At 40.1% G+C, this 18,432-nt stretch overlaps 1 protein-coding gene across 1 annotated transcript in view; it reads left to right on the top strand.

Moving 5' to 3' along the window:
• Window positions 1–8,198: 8,198 nt before the first annotated feature.
• Window positions 8,199–18,432, top strand: part of POU1F1 (POU class 1 homeobox 1) — a 12,311-nt gene continuing 2,077 nt past the window's right edge. The window contains 6 exon segments of the mRNA XM_009701614.1: window positions 8,199–8,340; window positions 11,024–11,099; window positions 11,101–11,171; window positions 13,163–13,408; window positions 15,284–15,448; window positions 16,862–16,922. Coding sequence (XP_009699916.1) covers window positions 8,199–8,340; window positions 11,024–11,099; window positions 11,101–11,171; window positions 13,163–13,408; window positions 15,284–15,448; window positions 16,862–16,922 — 761 coding nt within the window.

Here is an 18,432-nt window from a genome sequence, read left to right as displayed (position 1 = left end):
CATGAGTTTTAACTTATCTTTGTCCCAAGTTTCCAATAAAGTTGAGCAATGGGCAAAAGTATTAATCAGTCTCCCAGAATGTGATTTCAGTTGTTAGCTGTTGCATGCCTCTCTCGCTTCCCTAGAGAGGTTTGGGCATATGAGGTGTGCGTTTGCCTCTGGCTGTGAATCATGTGAAGTTGATGGCAGCTTATAATAAATGTCTAGACTACCGAAGTTTCTTTAGTGTTCAATCTAATTAAGTTAATTATAAAGAGTCAGAGGTGAGGTCAGATAAAGAATACATGGTAAAACATGATCTTTCACTATGTGGCATGAAGGGGGTGAAGATGCTTATCAGGATTGTCTTGCTATAGCAGAAATTTTGCTGTGGTGCACCAAGAGCTGGAGATGGGCCTAAACCCAGATCATGAAATTCATCTTTCCAGGAAAATACAGAAGGTGTATGTTGTTCAAAGGTGGCACAGGCTGCAATGCTGAAGGCATCTTGCTGAATAAACAGCCATGGAAGAAATGTACCCTGATACTTTCAGGATTTTTGACTTTTAGAAGGAAATTTCTGAAATCTTTTCAAAAGATATTGAGGGTAGTATTCAATGCCCTGTCTGGGAATGAAAAATTTTGCTTTTGGAGATATGTGAAATGAAAAATGTTTTCAAGAAAAATATTTGGAGAGTTGTTCATTGTCATTGTTTAATAAAGTTTCTTAATTGTATAAGCCCAGTTTCTGAGAAAAAGTTTTGTTTGGTAGATTTTTGCACTATGGATAGGGGAAAGCTTGTACTGTCAGTTAGATCCTGACTTTTCTGACAAGTCTTGTCATCTTTAATAGTAAATGGACTAATTCATAGCAAAGCTGTGGAGAATTGGTGATGTGGTCTTAGGCTATACATAATGCTGAAGAATTTCAGTATCAGGTCAGTAGGTATTTGGATGGCCAATCTGGATGGTTCCAAAGCATTTTCTGGGGATAGCTTCATGATTTCAGGGATCTGGGTGAGCAGCTTTACCCTGGCATGCTGTGCCTCTTAGGTCTGATCCGTTTGCTATACTTTTTTTGCCCTGGTGTGCTTACCCTCATTTCTTTACACTTTGTTTCCTTCCATCTTTGTGTCACTTCAGGGTACGAAGGAGCATTTCCGTAGTACTTCAGACTTGGAGCTGGTCAATTCCCCTCCTTTCTATTGTTATTTTACTTCTTTTTAAAAGAAATGTGACTTTTTCTCCACAAATGCAGTTAATAAAACTGTTTTGCTAATGAAAGTATAAATTGAGAAGCAGGGGTTGTATACGTTTGCACCATTTTGGGGAATGTGAAGGAACCTTTAAAGTACAGGTGAACGTAACTCATTTCTGTGCTACAGTAACTTCTAAATGTTATAGTTTTCCAAATATTTAATGTTACTATCCGGCAGGCAAAAAACCCCCATGTCTAACCATTATTTGTTTGCCCAGGCGCCATGTTGAGTGCTTTTTTTGTTTTAAGAAGGTACTGTGAAATCAAAGTCTTAGCAGGTGGTACCATTTTACAATGTTTGACCCTTACAAAACTACTCTGGTTTATTGTCTGTTTTAGTAAACATATACTATATGGTATGGGTAAATGATCTGATCTTTTGAAAGTAGTTTTTTGTAGCTGGACACAATTTCGAATCTGAAAATATCAAGAAATAGGACTTCTGACTGCAGAAGTTTGATTCATAATTGACAACTCAGCTTAGATGCAGCTAGATAACAAAGTCAAGTACTTTGAAGCTGTGAGGCAATGCTGAATTTTCAAGGTTCACAGAACCATTTACACTGTATTCAGTGTAGGTTAATATTTACAAAAGCTTTGTGAAAGCAATGTTTGTCTTGTAATATGAAAGGGAAAACTAGGAAAGAATTAATGATCTAGCTACTGGATCTAAAGCCCATGTTTGCATGATAAAAGCTCCCTGGTGTTACAGACACCCTCTCTGAAGTGACATATGAAAAATCAAAAGTCACTTGGACAGGAATGAGTGCTCACTGAAAAGTTAGGTTGCTAGAAATAATACTGTAGGATTTAAATTCATAACCAGGTATATGAAAATCTTTTTCTATGTGGAAAAGTTCCAATTTTCCAAATCAAAAATTATATGGAAAAAACATACTTTTGCCATTGAAAAGGATGTTATGTGGTCCTGAATTAACTAAAAATGACCCGATCATGACACATCCGAGTTTTAAACCTGGCCTTTAACAATTGTGAAATCATTATTATTAGTAGTATTTTGTAAATGTTTTAAAGATGTTAACTATAACTTTTTTCCCCACATACTTGGCTAAATTCATGCCTGGTATAGGTCCACTGTCTGGGTCCAATTACAGTTCTTTGCAGCCCAATCCTACACTGCTTTTCATTGGAGTTAACGCTGGAACGAGCTTGGACCGCTGCCATGAAGTGTCAGGGTCTCTCTCTAGCAGCGTATGTGCAATGAGTAACATTTTGAGAAGCACCCGTCTAACTGGGAGCATGAAGCAAACCAGTGGAACTTGTACATCTGTGTTATTTAAGTTTGTAGATCTTATCTATAAGTTTAAACACATTTTATGATGTTCCCTGCATGGGGAGCTGCTGACAACAAGGCTCAGGCTGTTCTTTGAGAGCCGTGGGAACACCACCTTGCCCTGCAGATAATAGATCATGTCTGTGCTGTACGTTCAGGGGCTCTTTTCTGCGGAGATGATCTAAGGTTAAGGACAGGTGGTTCGGAGAAACAAATAATCTTACGTTCTTTTTGGTCTTTATCAAGTAGTCCCACTCGGTCTAAATCAGGCTTTGAGGCTATTGTTTGCTCTAATGCAATTACACATGTTTTTTACTTGGACTCCTGCGAACCAGACTGTGGCAGCAAGACCGGATAAGCCTTCAATAGGTTTTTAAAAGTGAATTGCATTGTGCTGGTCCCTGGGAAAGTGTCTTCCTTGAAAATTTTTAATCCTCCCTCCCTCCCCATCATTTGTGGATTAAACTATCCATGGCATATACTGACAGTTAGTTAGTCAATTTATGTTTTACCTAAGAAAGATTTTTTTTTTTTTCCCCTGCACACAGTGTAATGTACTTAGAGATGTCTTTTTCATTTACAGTGTGGGAAGCAAACCATAAATCTATGATATCCGTCTGTCTCTTTAGTATTTCAATAATATGAGCATAGTAATTTCAGTTAGAGATCTTTCTGGATGGTAAATAAAAGGGGAAGAATTGTGTAAACGTGCAGATCTTAAGAGCAGTTGCGAACTACTGAAAATATTAAAATGTTGCAAAAATTACACAGCATCTGCAATCACATCACTTGTGCTTATTTCTGTCCAGGTAATCGGTTTTGTGTGATAATACTGGCATGTTTAATGCTTACATTGTGAGATGTGCTGAAATCTCTCTCAGCCTTGCCTTTTTGTGGTGTTCAGTACTACTAGGTCCTTTTGATACCACCTACCATTGGGACCGCTCACTCTGCAAAGACAAGTCCTTGAAAAATAAAGTGCACTTGTGATACTGAGGAGCAGCCCAAGCATCTGTATTTAAGGGGCTACCCTCATCATTACTGTGGGCTTCCCAGACCAGCTTTCCGATGTAGCCTGTGCAGCAACAATAGAGTATTTCTGCCTGAGAGCCAAGGTCCAAGTGTGCTACTGCATTGATACGGGGAGAGGAGGGACTGTGTGCTTGCTTTTCCAAGAAGGATCTTTGAGAGCCTGTGTGCATGTGAAATGGCCTCCACTGTGTTTTGTCGATGCTCTTGTTACACAGCATTGAGCAGGCAGAGCTTCGATGCTTCATGTGGAACAGTTACAGCAGACTCTTCAGTGTTGCACGATTTCTGAGCAGTGCAGAGTGTGCCAGTAGTAAAATAAATTAAGAAAATATCCTACACAGAGGGAGGATACAACTGAAAGCCTCGGTAGAGCTAGGGCTGTTTGGAAATCTGGAATGCAGTTGGAGCGTGCCTAACCTGTTGTTTTACTGTGTGTCTGCAAAAGACTGTTACTAGCAAAATAGAAACATGTCAGAAAGTAGTTTTATTTTTCCTTTCTATTTATTTTATAGCTTTTATCCAACCCAGTGAAAACTAACCATGAAATTATGGAATTAAAAACTGGGAAGTTAGGTATTCTGCATAAAAATGAAACATGCGACATAGGAATTTTTACATAAAAGTATGTTGTGTAAAAATGTACAGGGGTGACAGGATGCAAATTGTAGAAGTATCAGAAATAGAAACACTTGAAGATCCTCCACCACATGTGCAGTAAAGGCAAAAGTGAAGCTTACTTCCCAAGGAACCGGAGGTTCTCTGAGATGCATTATTGCGAGAGAGAGAGATAGGAGTGGTGTGTGTGTATATATGTCTCTATACACGCACATTCTCTCCAGAGTGCAAATGTATACGTGAGCGAGTGTTTCAGTGGGATGTATTTCAGCCTTAGCAGTAACATAGCAATTACGCTTGTAGAGACTTCCATCTCTGCAAGCTCTTTTTTTGAACAAGCTTTATATTTTCAACTTATCTAGAAAAGGGTTTGGAGACCTGGGTAAAGGAATTAATGAATGATGCTGCCAAGACCTGCGTTGTGCCTGATTTCCTTTGCAATTATGTAGTACTTGGCAAAGGTGAGGATGAAAATCCATGTTGTTGATCAGCATGGGTTGATCTCTTGGGAACAGAGATGCTGTGCTCCTGTGGAGCAAAATGATGGTGCTCTCCCTGGCTGTCTCACAGCCAGTCCTGAGAATCTACAATGAGAGGCTATTTCTGAGCTGAGAAAACCGTGTGAAGGGACCTTTCTGCCGTGAAAACAGGTAGCTTAATTCTGTCTAAAATACTCAAAGGGTTTTTGAAGACTCTCTTCAGTATTTTGGCATTCAGTCAAAACAGATTTAGGGGAAAAGAATCAGTCTCCTGACATGAAGTAAAAATTGGAGATAACTTAAGGGAAGAAATTAAGCTGAGCTCAGCATTATCCCATAATGAACAGGGTAAAAAGGCACTCAGTCATTAAAATCTTTTTCCCCAGTCCTCCTTATAGAAGTAATAGCCACTCAAAAGGCCAGTTTCAGCTGAGGATTCAGGAGGGGGCAGATGGGCTTTACTGTGACATTTACCAACGTATCACCATCCAAATGGAGAATGGGATCTGTGTCTCAGGGCAGAAAACCCCCACTCAACTTTTAGGGGCACTTATAAGTGTGGGGAAGGGATGATCTTTTTCAGTTGGTGGCTCCAGGTCTGAAATTCCTGCCAGAAACCCTTGGCTGAACTGCTACTTTTTCATTTTTAAGTACTAGAAGACAACTCAGAAATAAAGGAAGAGAGAGCTCTCTGGGTGATGACAACTTCCGTGTATATTACTGAGTCCACTTGAGTACATCCAGTGAAGCCTGTCTCATTCATAAGACACTCTCTCAGCAGAAAAGGGCACATCCATTTGGTTTCCGTAAGCTTTCAAAGCTTGGGATGCTGAGTGTTGCGATTCAGATGGTAGTTGGGATTTATTAGTACATAATTATTACAGTCCTGTCTTTCTTTTTGAGATCTATCCAAAGAATGTAGTTTGGAGGGAGGACAGATACAGGTCATATAACAAAGTAAGGGGGAATATTTCTGCTCTAAGCCTGTAGATGAACTGGCATGTCCTGTTGATTTCTGCGGAGAAAAAAAAAAAGTACCTTGGTAGCCTTTACAATCCTCTAAGATTAAGATCTAAAAAAACCTCAAAACAAACAAAAAAACCCACCACCAAAAAAAAACCCAAAACCAACAAACAAACCAAAACAAACCCCAAACAAAACCAACAAAACAAACAAAAATAGGCAAACAAACCCCCCCATCGCTCCAGGTCTCCCATTTGTGGTCTACCAGTCTGGAACAATTTGGCTCTTCTGTGAATGTAGTCAGAGAGAATCTGCTGTTAGTTCAACCTGACTTCTCCAGTCCCAAAGTCTGATTGCTTCTTGACACAGGAGAGGAGCACTGTATGATCCTTTTTGCTTATGATTAACATGTTCTCATGGCCAGAATGGAGTATCCTTGGACAAAGACCTGGCACAGATTCCTGAGATGTCAGCAGGGCAGTAAGGAGGCACTTCTCAGATCCATGTGGCCTCAGGACCTCCCTAAACAAGCAGAAGAGTATCTATTACTGCAGAACTAGATAGGAGTTGGGATAAGAACAGCAAATATGAGCAAAATCCTTCTGCTGTGAGGCAGAGTTTTAAAACTGATCATGAAATTACAATATATAGAGCCATAGGGTAACTTTGGGTAAGACAAACAATCTAGAGCCCAGCCAAACAACTGAGTGTAGCTGGCGTGACAGGGCTTCATCACCAAGGGTGGCTTCTTGGCGGAACAGGTGTAGTAACAGACTTAGCACAGTATCCACAGAGGGTTGTAACAAAGCTTTAGAAGAGGTGCTACTCTCGTTAGAAATTAGCTCTATTACTCTACTTCGTGAATGTGAAATTTGTCAAATACCTAGAATTGGTAACAGAGTCTAGCTAGTCAGGATCCTCAAAAATGCTGCCAAATAACTTTATTTTAAACTGAACGCAACTAAAAAATCCATTGGGATTTGAGAAAAAAGAGTTGTGAAGGACAGGGCTGTAAAGTTATTCTTAGTGTTTCTTTTTCTCTGATGGCTTTGACACCCCAGTAGGTAGGTGGACTGAAGCCCCTGGTGTACATATCACAGCTCCTTGCTGAGGGAGAAAAAGTCACCAGAGTTGAAAATGCTTAAAATAATTTTTGAATTTCCGCTCACTTGAGTAACAGTTTAAGCAGAGCATTCTGGCTGAGTGTTACACATCTGCCATTGGGACTAACAAAATTATTTCTGTCATAAGAAGTATATACCATTTGAGAACTGTTTATAGTCCATAGGGTGTTATAAAACAATACTGTCACTGTTGCCTTCTGTCCTAGTTTCCTTCAGTGCCATGCTCTGATCTGAGAACTGTATGGGTTCCAAATGTACCCTTAGCTGAATGAAGTGCTAGAGTTTAAGACTTGGTTCTCACTCATTAGTCAGCACACTCATGAATCCACAGACATTAATATACGTTGGGCCAAGCCCAAAGTAATACAGATGGTAGTTCATTTGATGACAGTATCTTCCATAATATTGCAATGATTATTTTGAAGTTTTTGTATATTTTGCAATATGAAAGTGCATGTATAAATAGTAGCTATGAGGATAGAGCCTCGCCACTGTTAAAGCACATGTGCAGTTTGCCATACACAGTAATTCTGAAATTTCCCAACCACCACAGACACAGCCTTCCCCAAAACACATTTACAGATAATATCAAGGATTCTACAGAATGGCTAGATGCAATACCATTTTTCTGCAGAAAACATTTAGTGTGTAGCAAAATAAAGACCAGGACCTTCTGGATGAGACTGTAGATGCTGCGGTTGTATAAATTAATAATAGAAACTGTGAATGAGTTTTATGTGACACTATGGGCTCTTTCAAGAGCTTATCTTAGATAAACATTTAACACATCGTGCTTATGTGAAGCTGTTCAGAAACTTCCTCCTGGGTACAGCTGCTCCATCTTGCACATCTCTAACTTATACTAGTATATGTTAAGACAAATGATCACTGTGCAACTGCTGGGAAATAGGTTAATTTAGATTATTTTGCTATAGGTTCTTGACTTCTGCAGACTTTTGATCAAGTTCTCAGCTGGGCTGCCTTCCAGACAATTGTCCAGATGAGATTTTGGGGGCAGGTGTTAACTGTGCAAACCTACTTAGTATTAAACGTACCTGTCTCATTGCTACTGACTTCAGAGACGATACTTTTATATTTTTTTTTTCTGGTCATTGTTCTTCACAAAAGACCTAATTGAAAATATCTGTCAAATCATGTCTCTGGTTTCCCTCTTCTTCCCCCCCAGCTATTAATTGGACAGGTATTGTGTTTGTGTGGAAAGGAAGGAGGCTCTGTAGCAGTACAACAATATTGCTGGGAAAAGAACATTAAAATGGATAAAGGGATTTCCTAGTGGTATAAATACCTGCACACGACCTCCCTGTGCTCTGGAGCCCTCCTGTATATCTATATGCAGGTAAAAAGCTTGGAATAGAGTTTGAGCTGCTGTTAAGCACGTAGGATCTGTTCTGTTAGAAAACAGGGGCAAACAGCTCTTTTGCCTGTTGGAGGGTATGACTTGCCAAGCGTTTGCTTCATCTGACACCTTTGTACCCTTGAATTCTGACTCTTCTCCCTCTCTGCCTCTGATAATGCATCACAGCGCTACAGAGTGCCTGCCGGTTTCTAACCATGCCACCAATGTTGTGTCTACAGGTACTTTTAAAAAATAATCTTGCTCTCAATAACTCTCATCTGTAATGCTTTTGGATGATGCGTGTTCATCGAGTTCCGCAATATTTAATATGTTTCGTATCAATGCTATGTGTGATTGGGACTACATTAAAGTAGAAGCATTTTCACAAAACTCTGCATGATGAGTGAATCAGGAAAACCCCAAATGTTTGTGTTGGCTAATTTTGTAGCTTTCTCCAGGTTTATTACAAGATTAGGCTCAAGTATACTACTAATGTATTAACTTAGAACAGGTTCAAACACTCTCACTGTTGTTATGACTATATAGTCTTCAATGACAAGTGTCATATATATTAATTGAAAGTTTGTTTATTATGTAACCATCATTTAAAATAATATAAATTACTTTAAATAGGAAATGTATTTCAAACAGATCAGGTCTAAATATCATTTGGGGAAGCTTTCAAAACAGAAAAAACATTGCTTTACAAAGCATATTGCATACTGCATCAGGACTCATCAATATTTTTTAATTTTGTACATGTATATAATCCAATTAATTGCATTTAAATACTAGGACTATGTAATCACTGAACTATCTGAGAGAGAGAGAGACAGAGAGAGAGTTTTTTTGCATCCTTAAACCTGCAGAACTGGGATTCTGGAATACAGAAATTGTTAATGGAAAGCTTTCAGGAACAGAAAAACAAATAGTTTTGATTTATTTGAAATTGTATTAAGGTAAGAATTTTAACTGGAATCTTAACAAGAAACTAGCCATCTCCTGAACTGCATTGGTAATAAAACATTTTAATAATAAGGAAAAGCATGTAAGTAATGAAAACTGAGCATTGGTGATGGATAACAGGTTCTCATACATTAAGCAGGAGGCTCAAAATATCCTAATATGGCTGTTGATTAGTTGTGGTAGTAGGGAATAGGAGAATTTAGATTTTGTATGAGGTTAAATTTATGTATCTGTATCATAGTAGTATTTTCTAGATTCATCTGATTCATAATAAAAAGTATATGATGACAGCCAGCTAAAAACATTTTTTTGCCTGCTTCAGATTTGGGTTTTGATATTTTGTAGTTACCATCCAAGGACAAATACCACTGTAGTCAGTGAGAATTTTGTTTATAGGATAACATCTAGCAGATGACCCTGTGAAAATGGAAGCAGTGACAGAGGGTGCTAACTACAATGAGTAAAGGTTTACAAATGTCATACATCAATTCAGAAATTGTAATAAACAATGCCATTCTGGTGAAAGCATCTAAGGAGAGTTTGTGCACAAAGTAGACGTGAAAGAATTTTGAATAATGACTTAGGTTAAATGTCAAAATTTTTTAAAATGCATGTAACAATTCTGCATCACAGAATAGAGGTGAATATACTTCTGTTCAAATACTATACCATGTCATACAGCTGATGTTCTGCAGTATCCTCGAGACTTTAATTGTTATTATTTAATTTAAATAGTGTCATCCTTACTGTTTCATTTTAAATACTTATTAGCAAGTTGAAAATGCGATTTTTATGCATAAAAATTGCAGTCTATGGATTATGAAATAATAAGAAAAAAGCACCAGTAAACACTTAGATCTTATCTCAATAGAAAAGTTGCATGACTTTAATTGCATTTATACTAGCATAAGTATGCGTATTTCAGTAGATTTTATAGCTGTGTAAGTGTATTTGAACAGGACATTCTACTCTTACGATTACTGTTGTAAAAAACAGAGATTCTAATCCCTAATTAATTATATTGTTCTGAACAACTGGAATGTGTTCTCTAAAGTGCAGTTTTACATGTCTGAATGTTCACAAACATGAATTTTTAATATTACATTTTATAGTAGTTGTTAGGGGGGACAGTATATGCATTTCTGTGCCTACTTATGCATGAGAAACAGCTATATCTCTTATTTTGCATTCAGCAAAAAATTATATGATTCTTTAGGCACTGGCAATTACTGAGCACAGATCTGAAACATCCCTGTGAAAACACTGGGGAAAAATTAGTTGTGTGTGTGTTTGGTGCTGATGATAGAAAATGTTGGTTTAGACCTGGCTTTTTAGAAGAGCCCAGAATCTATCATCCTATTTCCCTAACACCCTGCCAATGTGCTCTGCAATGGTTTTGGTGGCTTGGCACTTAAGAAAATGTTTCCTCTGGATGCCTCAAAGCAAATGTCCCAAACTGCTGCTTTTGGAAACCCAGATCTTAAGCATGTATAAAATACTGCCTTCCTTGATGCCTGTGTTCACTATGGGGTTTGCATGACAGTGAAGCCAATCACTTTTCTGGGAACATACAGCAAGTTTTTATCTAAGATTAAATGAAATGGTGTGTGGAAGTTGGGTGGGGAGAGGAACGTGTTTCCCCCTGGAGAGTTCAATGTTTCCCTTGCTCAGCAGTGTATGTAAACTGGGTTATGCCCATAGATTATACTAAAAATCACGCACTGAGACATACAGCATGACAAATTCTGGTCTTGGCTCAGAGGTATCTCACTATTTATACTGGCAGTCTCATCTGGTGTGACCTGGCCAAATGTCTGGACTTCCAGCAGTGTTAACCTGATGGTTATGGCCCAGAGTTAAATGCTTACTGACTGTACATGAAAACTGCGTACAAGGGTACTGTCTGCCTCTGAACTTAAAGGCTGTGTCTTGATTCTTCGCACATTTTCTTACCAGTCCCATCTGTTTTGTCTTTGCTCCAAACTCGTATATGCTCCCGTAACCACTTTGCCATGACGACTTTGGGAAACACTGGCAGGCCTTCATTACTCTGTGCCTTCCTGTCATTATGGAAATCAACCATCTACCTACGGGGTGATGGCAGGTAAGAGATATACCCTGAGCTGGGTGAGCTATTAGCAGGTTGATTTTGGTCAGTTTTCCTTTAGCGGGATCGATTAAAGACAGTTGCTTAAAGAAGACAGGTTTGTGGTTAAGGTGCTAGAAAAGGGAGGGTTAGGAAATTAGGGGTCAGTGCCCAGAGTTTCCCTAAACCTCTACATCTCTCAGGAAATCACTCCGTATCTTATTTCTCTCTACAAGACTAGCAGTGCTGCTCTTTTTGCTCACCTACGTCCACTTCCCCTGGTGATCATCACTTTTTGAGGGACCAGGAGTGATGTATTCGATATGCCTGTGTATTACCAGTACCTGGGGTGATCGAGCCCTGACTGGAGCTATAAAATAAAATAGTGGCCTAATGGAAGGATAAGTGAATTCAGCAGGCAGATCATACAGACGATTCTGGATTTTTACATTCATGAATGTATGCTAGCATCCTGCTCAGTTTTCCATGTCCCAGGCTAAGAAAGAGGAACTGTTATTCCATGCAAGTTCAAGTAGCAGTCAATGAGATAACGCTATGAACTAAATTAATGCGACTCCCAGGAAATAATTGTGACTCAAAGCTAATCCAAAATCAAACTCAGCATTTTATTTCACTTGAGAATGAAGGAAATATTAGAGTAAGTCAGCATAGATGAATACATCTGCGTAGGGACCTTTTAGGGACAGAGAGTAGACTTCCTTCATGGGGTGCAAAATGTTCAAATGCTCCTATTTCATTATGTATGTATGTGTCTGTTGCAAACCTTCCTGGCATTGTTTAGATCCTTGGGAAAAATTATGTTTCATTCCAAAATACATCTTCGTTTTTCTCCTTTCTTTTTTTACCCTTACTTTTTTTTAGGCATCAAGCCTGCAACTCCAGAGATGCTATCAGCAAGTCTCTCCCAGAGTCGCATCTTACAGACATGCAGCATGCCGCATCCCAATGTGGTAAATGGTGTCAGCACCTTGCAAAGTAAGTCCTTTTCTTTTTTAGTCTTCTCCTTTGTTCTTTAAGAATTTTGTGTGTGTGTGGTTGTCCTGTGTGAGATGTATAAAATATTCCTGTGGGGTTAGAACCTCCAACGCTGGTGAGAGCAATCGAGGCAGTGAAGACAAGAAAAGTAAATGGAGGAAGAGGTGAGAGGTTAATGAGGGTCTGAGTTCTGCTACAAAGTTTTGTGTAATTTATAAAATTAGAAAGGATGAACTGAGAACCTGGAATTTACTGGCTACTCCAAATCCACCGAAGAGTGTTAATATTTCTCCAATGATTTTTTTTTTTCCCCTTCAGGTCAGAGACTCTTTAGCTCTGTGTACAATACCTAGTGCAAAAACAGCCTTCACTTGTAACTGAATCTCCATGTTAAATCTGATATTGGTGAACAAAAGGTAGTATGAGATAGTTTTGTTTTCTCCTTGAGCAATCTCTTTTTAAGCCAAAACAGTCATTCTGAATGTGTTCTGGGTTTGTTGTTGTTGGTTTTTTTTTTCTTTAAGCTCTTACCTGTGTACTTTCCTTGGACAAATTTTGTGCTAAAGCTAAATAAAGATGGTATCTTGTCTGAGCGCCAAATGGTATTTACTAGGAAATATTCTTTGTACCAGGAAATAGACACTGGCACGTTTTAGGCGGCTCAAAACAACATAGACCTCAAAACAACATCAACCTTGTTGTCCCATTTAATTCCAGCTGAGGCGTTGGGTTGTTATTTGTTTAAGTCTAGATGATTTACCATCTTATTTAAGTGCATCACAGTTTGCTATGAAATAGGATGGGTATGGCCTGTGAAAGTGGGTATTGCTTTGTTTTCATGTACGGGGACAAGAGAGAGACCGCATCTCCCCAGAAGATCCTCACTCTTGGATACTTTTGCATACATTATATAATAAATATTACAGATATGGATGATGAGATGATGAAGGCATATTTTTATTATGTAGCAGTAAAGAATAACTGCGCTGCATTTTCTTTTTGGTGTTGCACAGGTAGCCTGACCCCTTGCCTTTATAAATTCCCGGAGCATGCCCTGAGTGCCAGCTCCTGTGCCCTGGGCCACGGCTTCACGCCCATGCACCAGTCCCTCCTGGCAGACGATCCCACCGCCGCAGACTTCAAGCAGGAGTTCCGCAGAAAAAGCAAGTCTGTTGAAGAGCCCATCGACATGGACTCCCCTGAAATCAGGGAACTGGAGAAATTTGCTAATGAATTCAAGCTGCGGAGAATTAAGCTGGGTATGTGCTTTATGGCTGCGAACAAAAGATTGAAAATTTCCAATGGAAGCCCAATTATTTCTGAATGTTTTACAGTCTAGCCTCTGCAGTTGTCTAATCATAACTCTAATCCTGCCTTACACTGCCAAACTTTCTTCATTCCTAGAAGACTTGCACAGAATTAATGAACTTCAGCTTTTGCAACTTAGGATGCAGAAAGTGACTTTAAACTTTCCTGCACTTAAATTATTTGTCTTAAGTGCGGAGGGAATTACTGCTGTTAATTAAATTACATTCAGTAGCAGGTACCTTATTTCAGACAGCCCCAAATTTTCTGCAACTTAGGGCAGCTCATGCTCTCACCTCTTATGCCCATTCCCTTCCCCATGAAGTGCCCCATCTCACAAAACGGTGCAGTGTTATGTTAGTATACAAGATGGGTGACATCCGTGGCAAATCCTTCATACTAGTGGGAAACTTCTCTTCCTGTTTTGTTTTCTTGTGACAAGACACAGGTACAGCAGCAACTGGTATCTTTGTTGCTATCTGATAACTGTAACTACTGGGGCTGATGTGAGACTGACTCCACAAGAAGGTCTCTGGTGAGCTGCTTTTCCTTCACTGGGCAATCCTAACTGAGGACAAAGGTGAACTGAGCCCTGTCTTTCTCATCTGTAGGGAATTTCTCCTTTCTGCAGACAGATTGAGATACATTGCAAAGTAAAAGCCTATCTCATCCTCGATTGAAATGTACTGAAAAAAATTTGGTGCTGCAGACTCATCCTGCTTATGAACACTGGGTACTCTTCACAGTTGCAATTTTTACATTATCCACTGTAACATTATATTGTATCATTACAAAATAGGGCATCCTACAAAAACCTGGCTTTATAAATGTAAAAAAAATTATTACAGGTATCTATGCATTATCTCAACAGCTAGAAAGCTAGTGTGTTCCATTTACAATGTAAAAATAAGGACTGAAACAAAAATTCAGGGCTTAAAATAGTATTTGCATCTTGGTCAGTTTTGCTGTATATCACGTATTTAATGTCACCTACAGCAATGGAAAGGTTTGCTAGGCTCCAAGTTATTAATCACTGTAATTATTACTGCATCTTCACCCTGAATTTGTGAGGGAACAAATCTTCCACTGATGCAAACAAATGGCACAGAGCCTGTAAGACTGGGCTTAATGCTCTGATGGGAAAAATGCAATTTGTGCAGGAAAACTAATCTGAGGTTGAGCTTTACAAGGGAAGACGATGGGAAAAATGCAATTTGTGCAGGAAAATTAATCTGAGGTTAAGCTTTACAAGGGAAGAGAGTTAATATGGGCTGTAGGTCTGAGACTGAGACAGTGTAATCAAAACACAGGTAAAAAGCTGCCTCGTGAGTCATTTAGCATCTAAAGAGATTGTGCCCGTTCTGGCGCAGAGGCAGAAAGAGAGGATGACAAGCCTGCCACTGAACGTGGCAGATAACGCATTCCGAGCACTAAACGGGGAGCTGCCGTTACAAAGTCAGTGTCTGTATGGAAATGGCAGCATTTCTCTGATCGCTTTCACTTAGTTGTCACAACAAACAACAGGGATTATCTTATTGCCATTGCACCAGCTATAGAAAGATATGGGGTGTCTGGATCCTTCTCCAATCCCGAATGTCGGGGTGTAAAATTCCACTAAATCAATGTAAAACTCCACTGAATCCAACAGGAGATTGAACACTGTGGTGAGCTCAGTGTCAGCTGCAGAGATCTCTGCAGAAAGCCCATCCTGAATACACTGAGGGCACACACTGTTCATAAGAGTCGGCAGTGAAGGGCTAAGCATCTCAAGGAAAGTAACCCTTTCTAGAGAGCTCCAAAGTGACTTTTTTTTCCTTCTTTTTTGACAGGTTATACACAAACCAACGTTGGAGAAGCACTGGCTGCTGTGCACGGCTCTGAATTCAGCCAAACTACTATTTGCAGGTTCGAAAACTTGCAGCTGAGTTTCAAGAACGCATGCAAACTGAAATCGATACTGTCCAAGTGGCTGGAGGAAGCCGAACAAGTAGGAGGTAGAGAATTGAAATCCTCTAAATATTGATTTGCATTTAAACCAGAATCCTATATATATGTTGAAGGACTAGTACATGCCTTCCATAGACTCAAGTTTTTGTTTTACCAGCTTTAAATACTAATGTGTGCTTATATTAAATTTTAGTTATCTTTTTTGGGTGAGCAAGGAGGGGCAAGCTGAAATGCATGGAAGGTGCAGAATAGCAGAAACACCACTTAGCCTACTGGAAGTAATTTCTTTCAGTCCCATCCCAGCAAACTAGCTCCACTCCCGTAGCATAGGTCAGGGCTGTTAGGATCTGAAGGACAGCCCATTTAGCAGCGTAGGGGATTCTTCACTAGGAAAGGACTCTTCCTTCCAGCCTCTGGCATATGAAACGTGGCCATTGGGGAAAGAATTTGAGTTCAGCTGAGGCAGTGGTCTTTAAACGCTGAAGAAGAATAGCATAGCATAGAGGTTTTTGATGTAACATTTTTGCTGCTAAAGGATTCCCTTCCTTTTGCCCGGTTACTTTCCAGTTGCAGGAAGAGTCACGGAGCTCACTGGGCAAATGGCTCGCCTTAAAGAACAGCCTTTTTTCAGCTGGATGAATTGCAATGTTGAGCAGCAGTATGCCTGGCGAAAGCCAGGACTACCAGTGTGCAGCACTTACCAAGCACGAGAGAGAGATGATGATCTTAATGCTACTTTTTGGATTTGCCATTGTATTCAACAGTAGGAAACATCATTGAACAGCTGCTTCTGCCACTCACTTCAGTTTCCTTTGAACAAACTGTAGAAAGCTTCCTTCCTCTGTAACTGCTCTAGAAACCAGAAGGTCTCCTAATGTGGCTGGCACATGGCAAGAATTGCTTGTGAGGGGGTTGTGGTGGGCAGCAGCTGCTGGTCGCCTGAGCAGCCTTACAGGCTTGAGCTGCAGGGTAAGATCACGCGTGCAGGCAGCGGCCCCTGAGAAATGAGGGAGAACTTTATCTATCAGAAAGCTGGGTGGAAGGGGCTGATGAATAAATGGGGTTGGGGGTCAAGGCTGTATTTCTGAAGAAAAAGGGAGAGGTAGCCCAGGGGTATGGAAATGGACTCCATCTCCCTGGACTGTACCCCACAGGGGAGGAGGAACAAGGTATGTCAAAGGAGGGGGCTGAAGTATGGCTCCACACGTACATGGGCACAGAGCCAGCACTGTTTGCAGCTTTATCGGTGGCACACCTTTTTTGCTTACAACCATTTATAGCTGACCGACCATCTTAGAGAAAGAAGTGCTCCTATGTGTGGTGCTGCTCTTATTCAGGGCATTGTCTGGTAGATTTCTTCTGTCTTCCAAGAAAGGGATTTTTGTTTCTGGAGACGATTGTGCTTGGTTTCCATTCCCTGTGGAAGTCAATTGATGGGTTTTGTTTTGTTTTTAATACAGCTTTATACAATGAAAAAGTTGGAGTGAATGAGCGGAAGAGGAAGCGCAGAACCACCATAAGGTAATAAATATTTAGGGTGTTACACATTAGAAACCACTTTGGCTAAGATGCTTCTTTTTCTTGGGTTCAAAATCAAAGTGTTATTTTCTGTTAATGAATCTCTACAGCTAGTGTTTCAAAATGTTTCACTATTTTGAAACATTATGGTGAAAAATAACAGCATAACCCTCCAAAATGCCAGTTTGCTCCAAATAGAAAACTTTTCCCAATTAAAGACTTTTTTTTGACACATGACAACACACTTAAATATGAAAAAATATTTTATTCCAATTCTGCCCAAATTTTATGGTACCTATATAGTGAATAAGGTTTCAGAGCACCCTTGTTTTCATTTTGGGAGGTTCTACATTTTTGATTCTACCAAAATAAATTGCATTATTTTGCTAGAGAATTGAGGTCTGGGAAGTTTGAGGACACAGTTTTACAAGTAGTATTGCACCTCTGTCCCTATCATCTGTCACTGGAGTCTTTGGAGTTCCCAAGGAACACTTTAATGAGCTAAAAGGAAAAAAGAGGGAGTTGTTCTGGGAACCTCCTTCTCCTGCTTCTCACATCGCTGGTGGCCAACATCTACCATCTATCTAGCCTTAACTCCATGTGGAAATCAAGTAGGCTGGTAAATCATATTGCAAAAACAAATACCAAATAGGCAAAATGAGAACATGGGGTATTTCCTTCTCCTTTAGATATCCCAGACTCTTATAACCTTTAGTGAAGAAGAATTCACACAGAGGCCCTCCAAGGAGCTGTAGCATTCTTCCACAGGAAGGGAATTTGTCTGCCTCTGGGTACAACCCTGTGCTGTCAGGCCCTACCTGTTACAGTGAATTGTGCCTGTTCTTTCAGCAGGGATCCTTCCTGATGTCCAGTGCCACCTCCCAGAGATGTAAGCTGCTCTATAGTCCCACAGCCACAACATGTACCTTCTCTTCTCACATTCAACTTGGGATTCATTTTTTGAGTCATATTGAATCATAGAATCATTTGTGCTGGAAGGGACCTTTAGAGGTCATCTAGTCCAACCCCCCTGCGGTGAGCAGGGACATCTCCAACTAGATAAGGTTACTCAGAGCCCCATCCAGCCTGACCTTGAATGCCTCCAGGGATGGGGCTTCCACCACCTCTCTGGGCAACCTGTTCCAGTGCTTCACCACCCTCATTGTAAAAATTTTTTTCCTTATGTCTAGTCTAAATCTACCCTCTTTTAGTTTAAAACCATTACCCCTTGTTCTGTCACAGCAGACCCTGCTAAAAAGTCTGTCCCCATCTCTCATATAGGCCCCCTTCAGGTATTGGAAGGCCGCAATGAGGTCACCCCAAAGCCTTTTCTTCTCCAGGCTGAACAACCCCAACTCTCTCAGCCTGTCCTCATAGGAGAGGTGCTCCAGCCCTCGGATCATTTTCATTGCCCTCCTCTGGACCTTCTCCAACAGGTCCATGTCTCTCCTGCGCTGAGGGCTCCAGAGCTGGATGCAGTACTCCAGGTGGGGTCTCACCAGAGCGGAGTAGA

Source organism: Cariama cristata, unplaced genomic scaffold (genome assembly GCF_000690535.1).
Source record: "Cariama cristata isolate BGI_N322 unplaced genomic scaffold, ASM69053v1 scaffold8856, whole genome shotgun sequence".
In the NCBI taxonomy this organism is placed as follows: Eukaryota; Metazoa; Chordata; class Aves; order Cariamiformes; family Cariamidae; genus Cariama; species Cariama cristata.
Note: the sequence above shows the minus strand (reverse complement) of the source record. Positions and strands in the feature narration are given on the sequence as shown.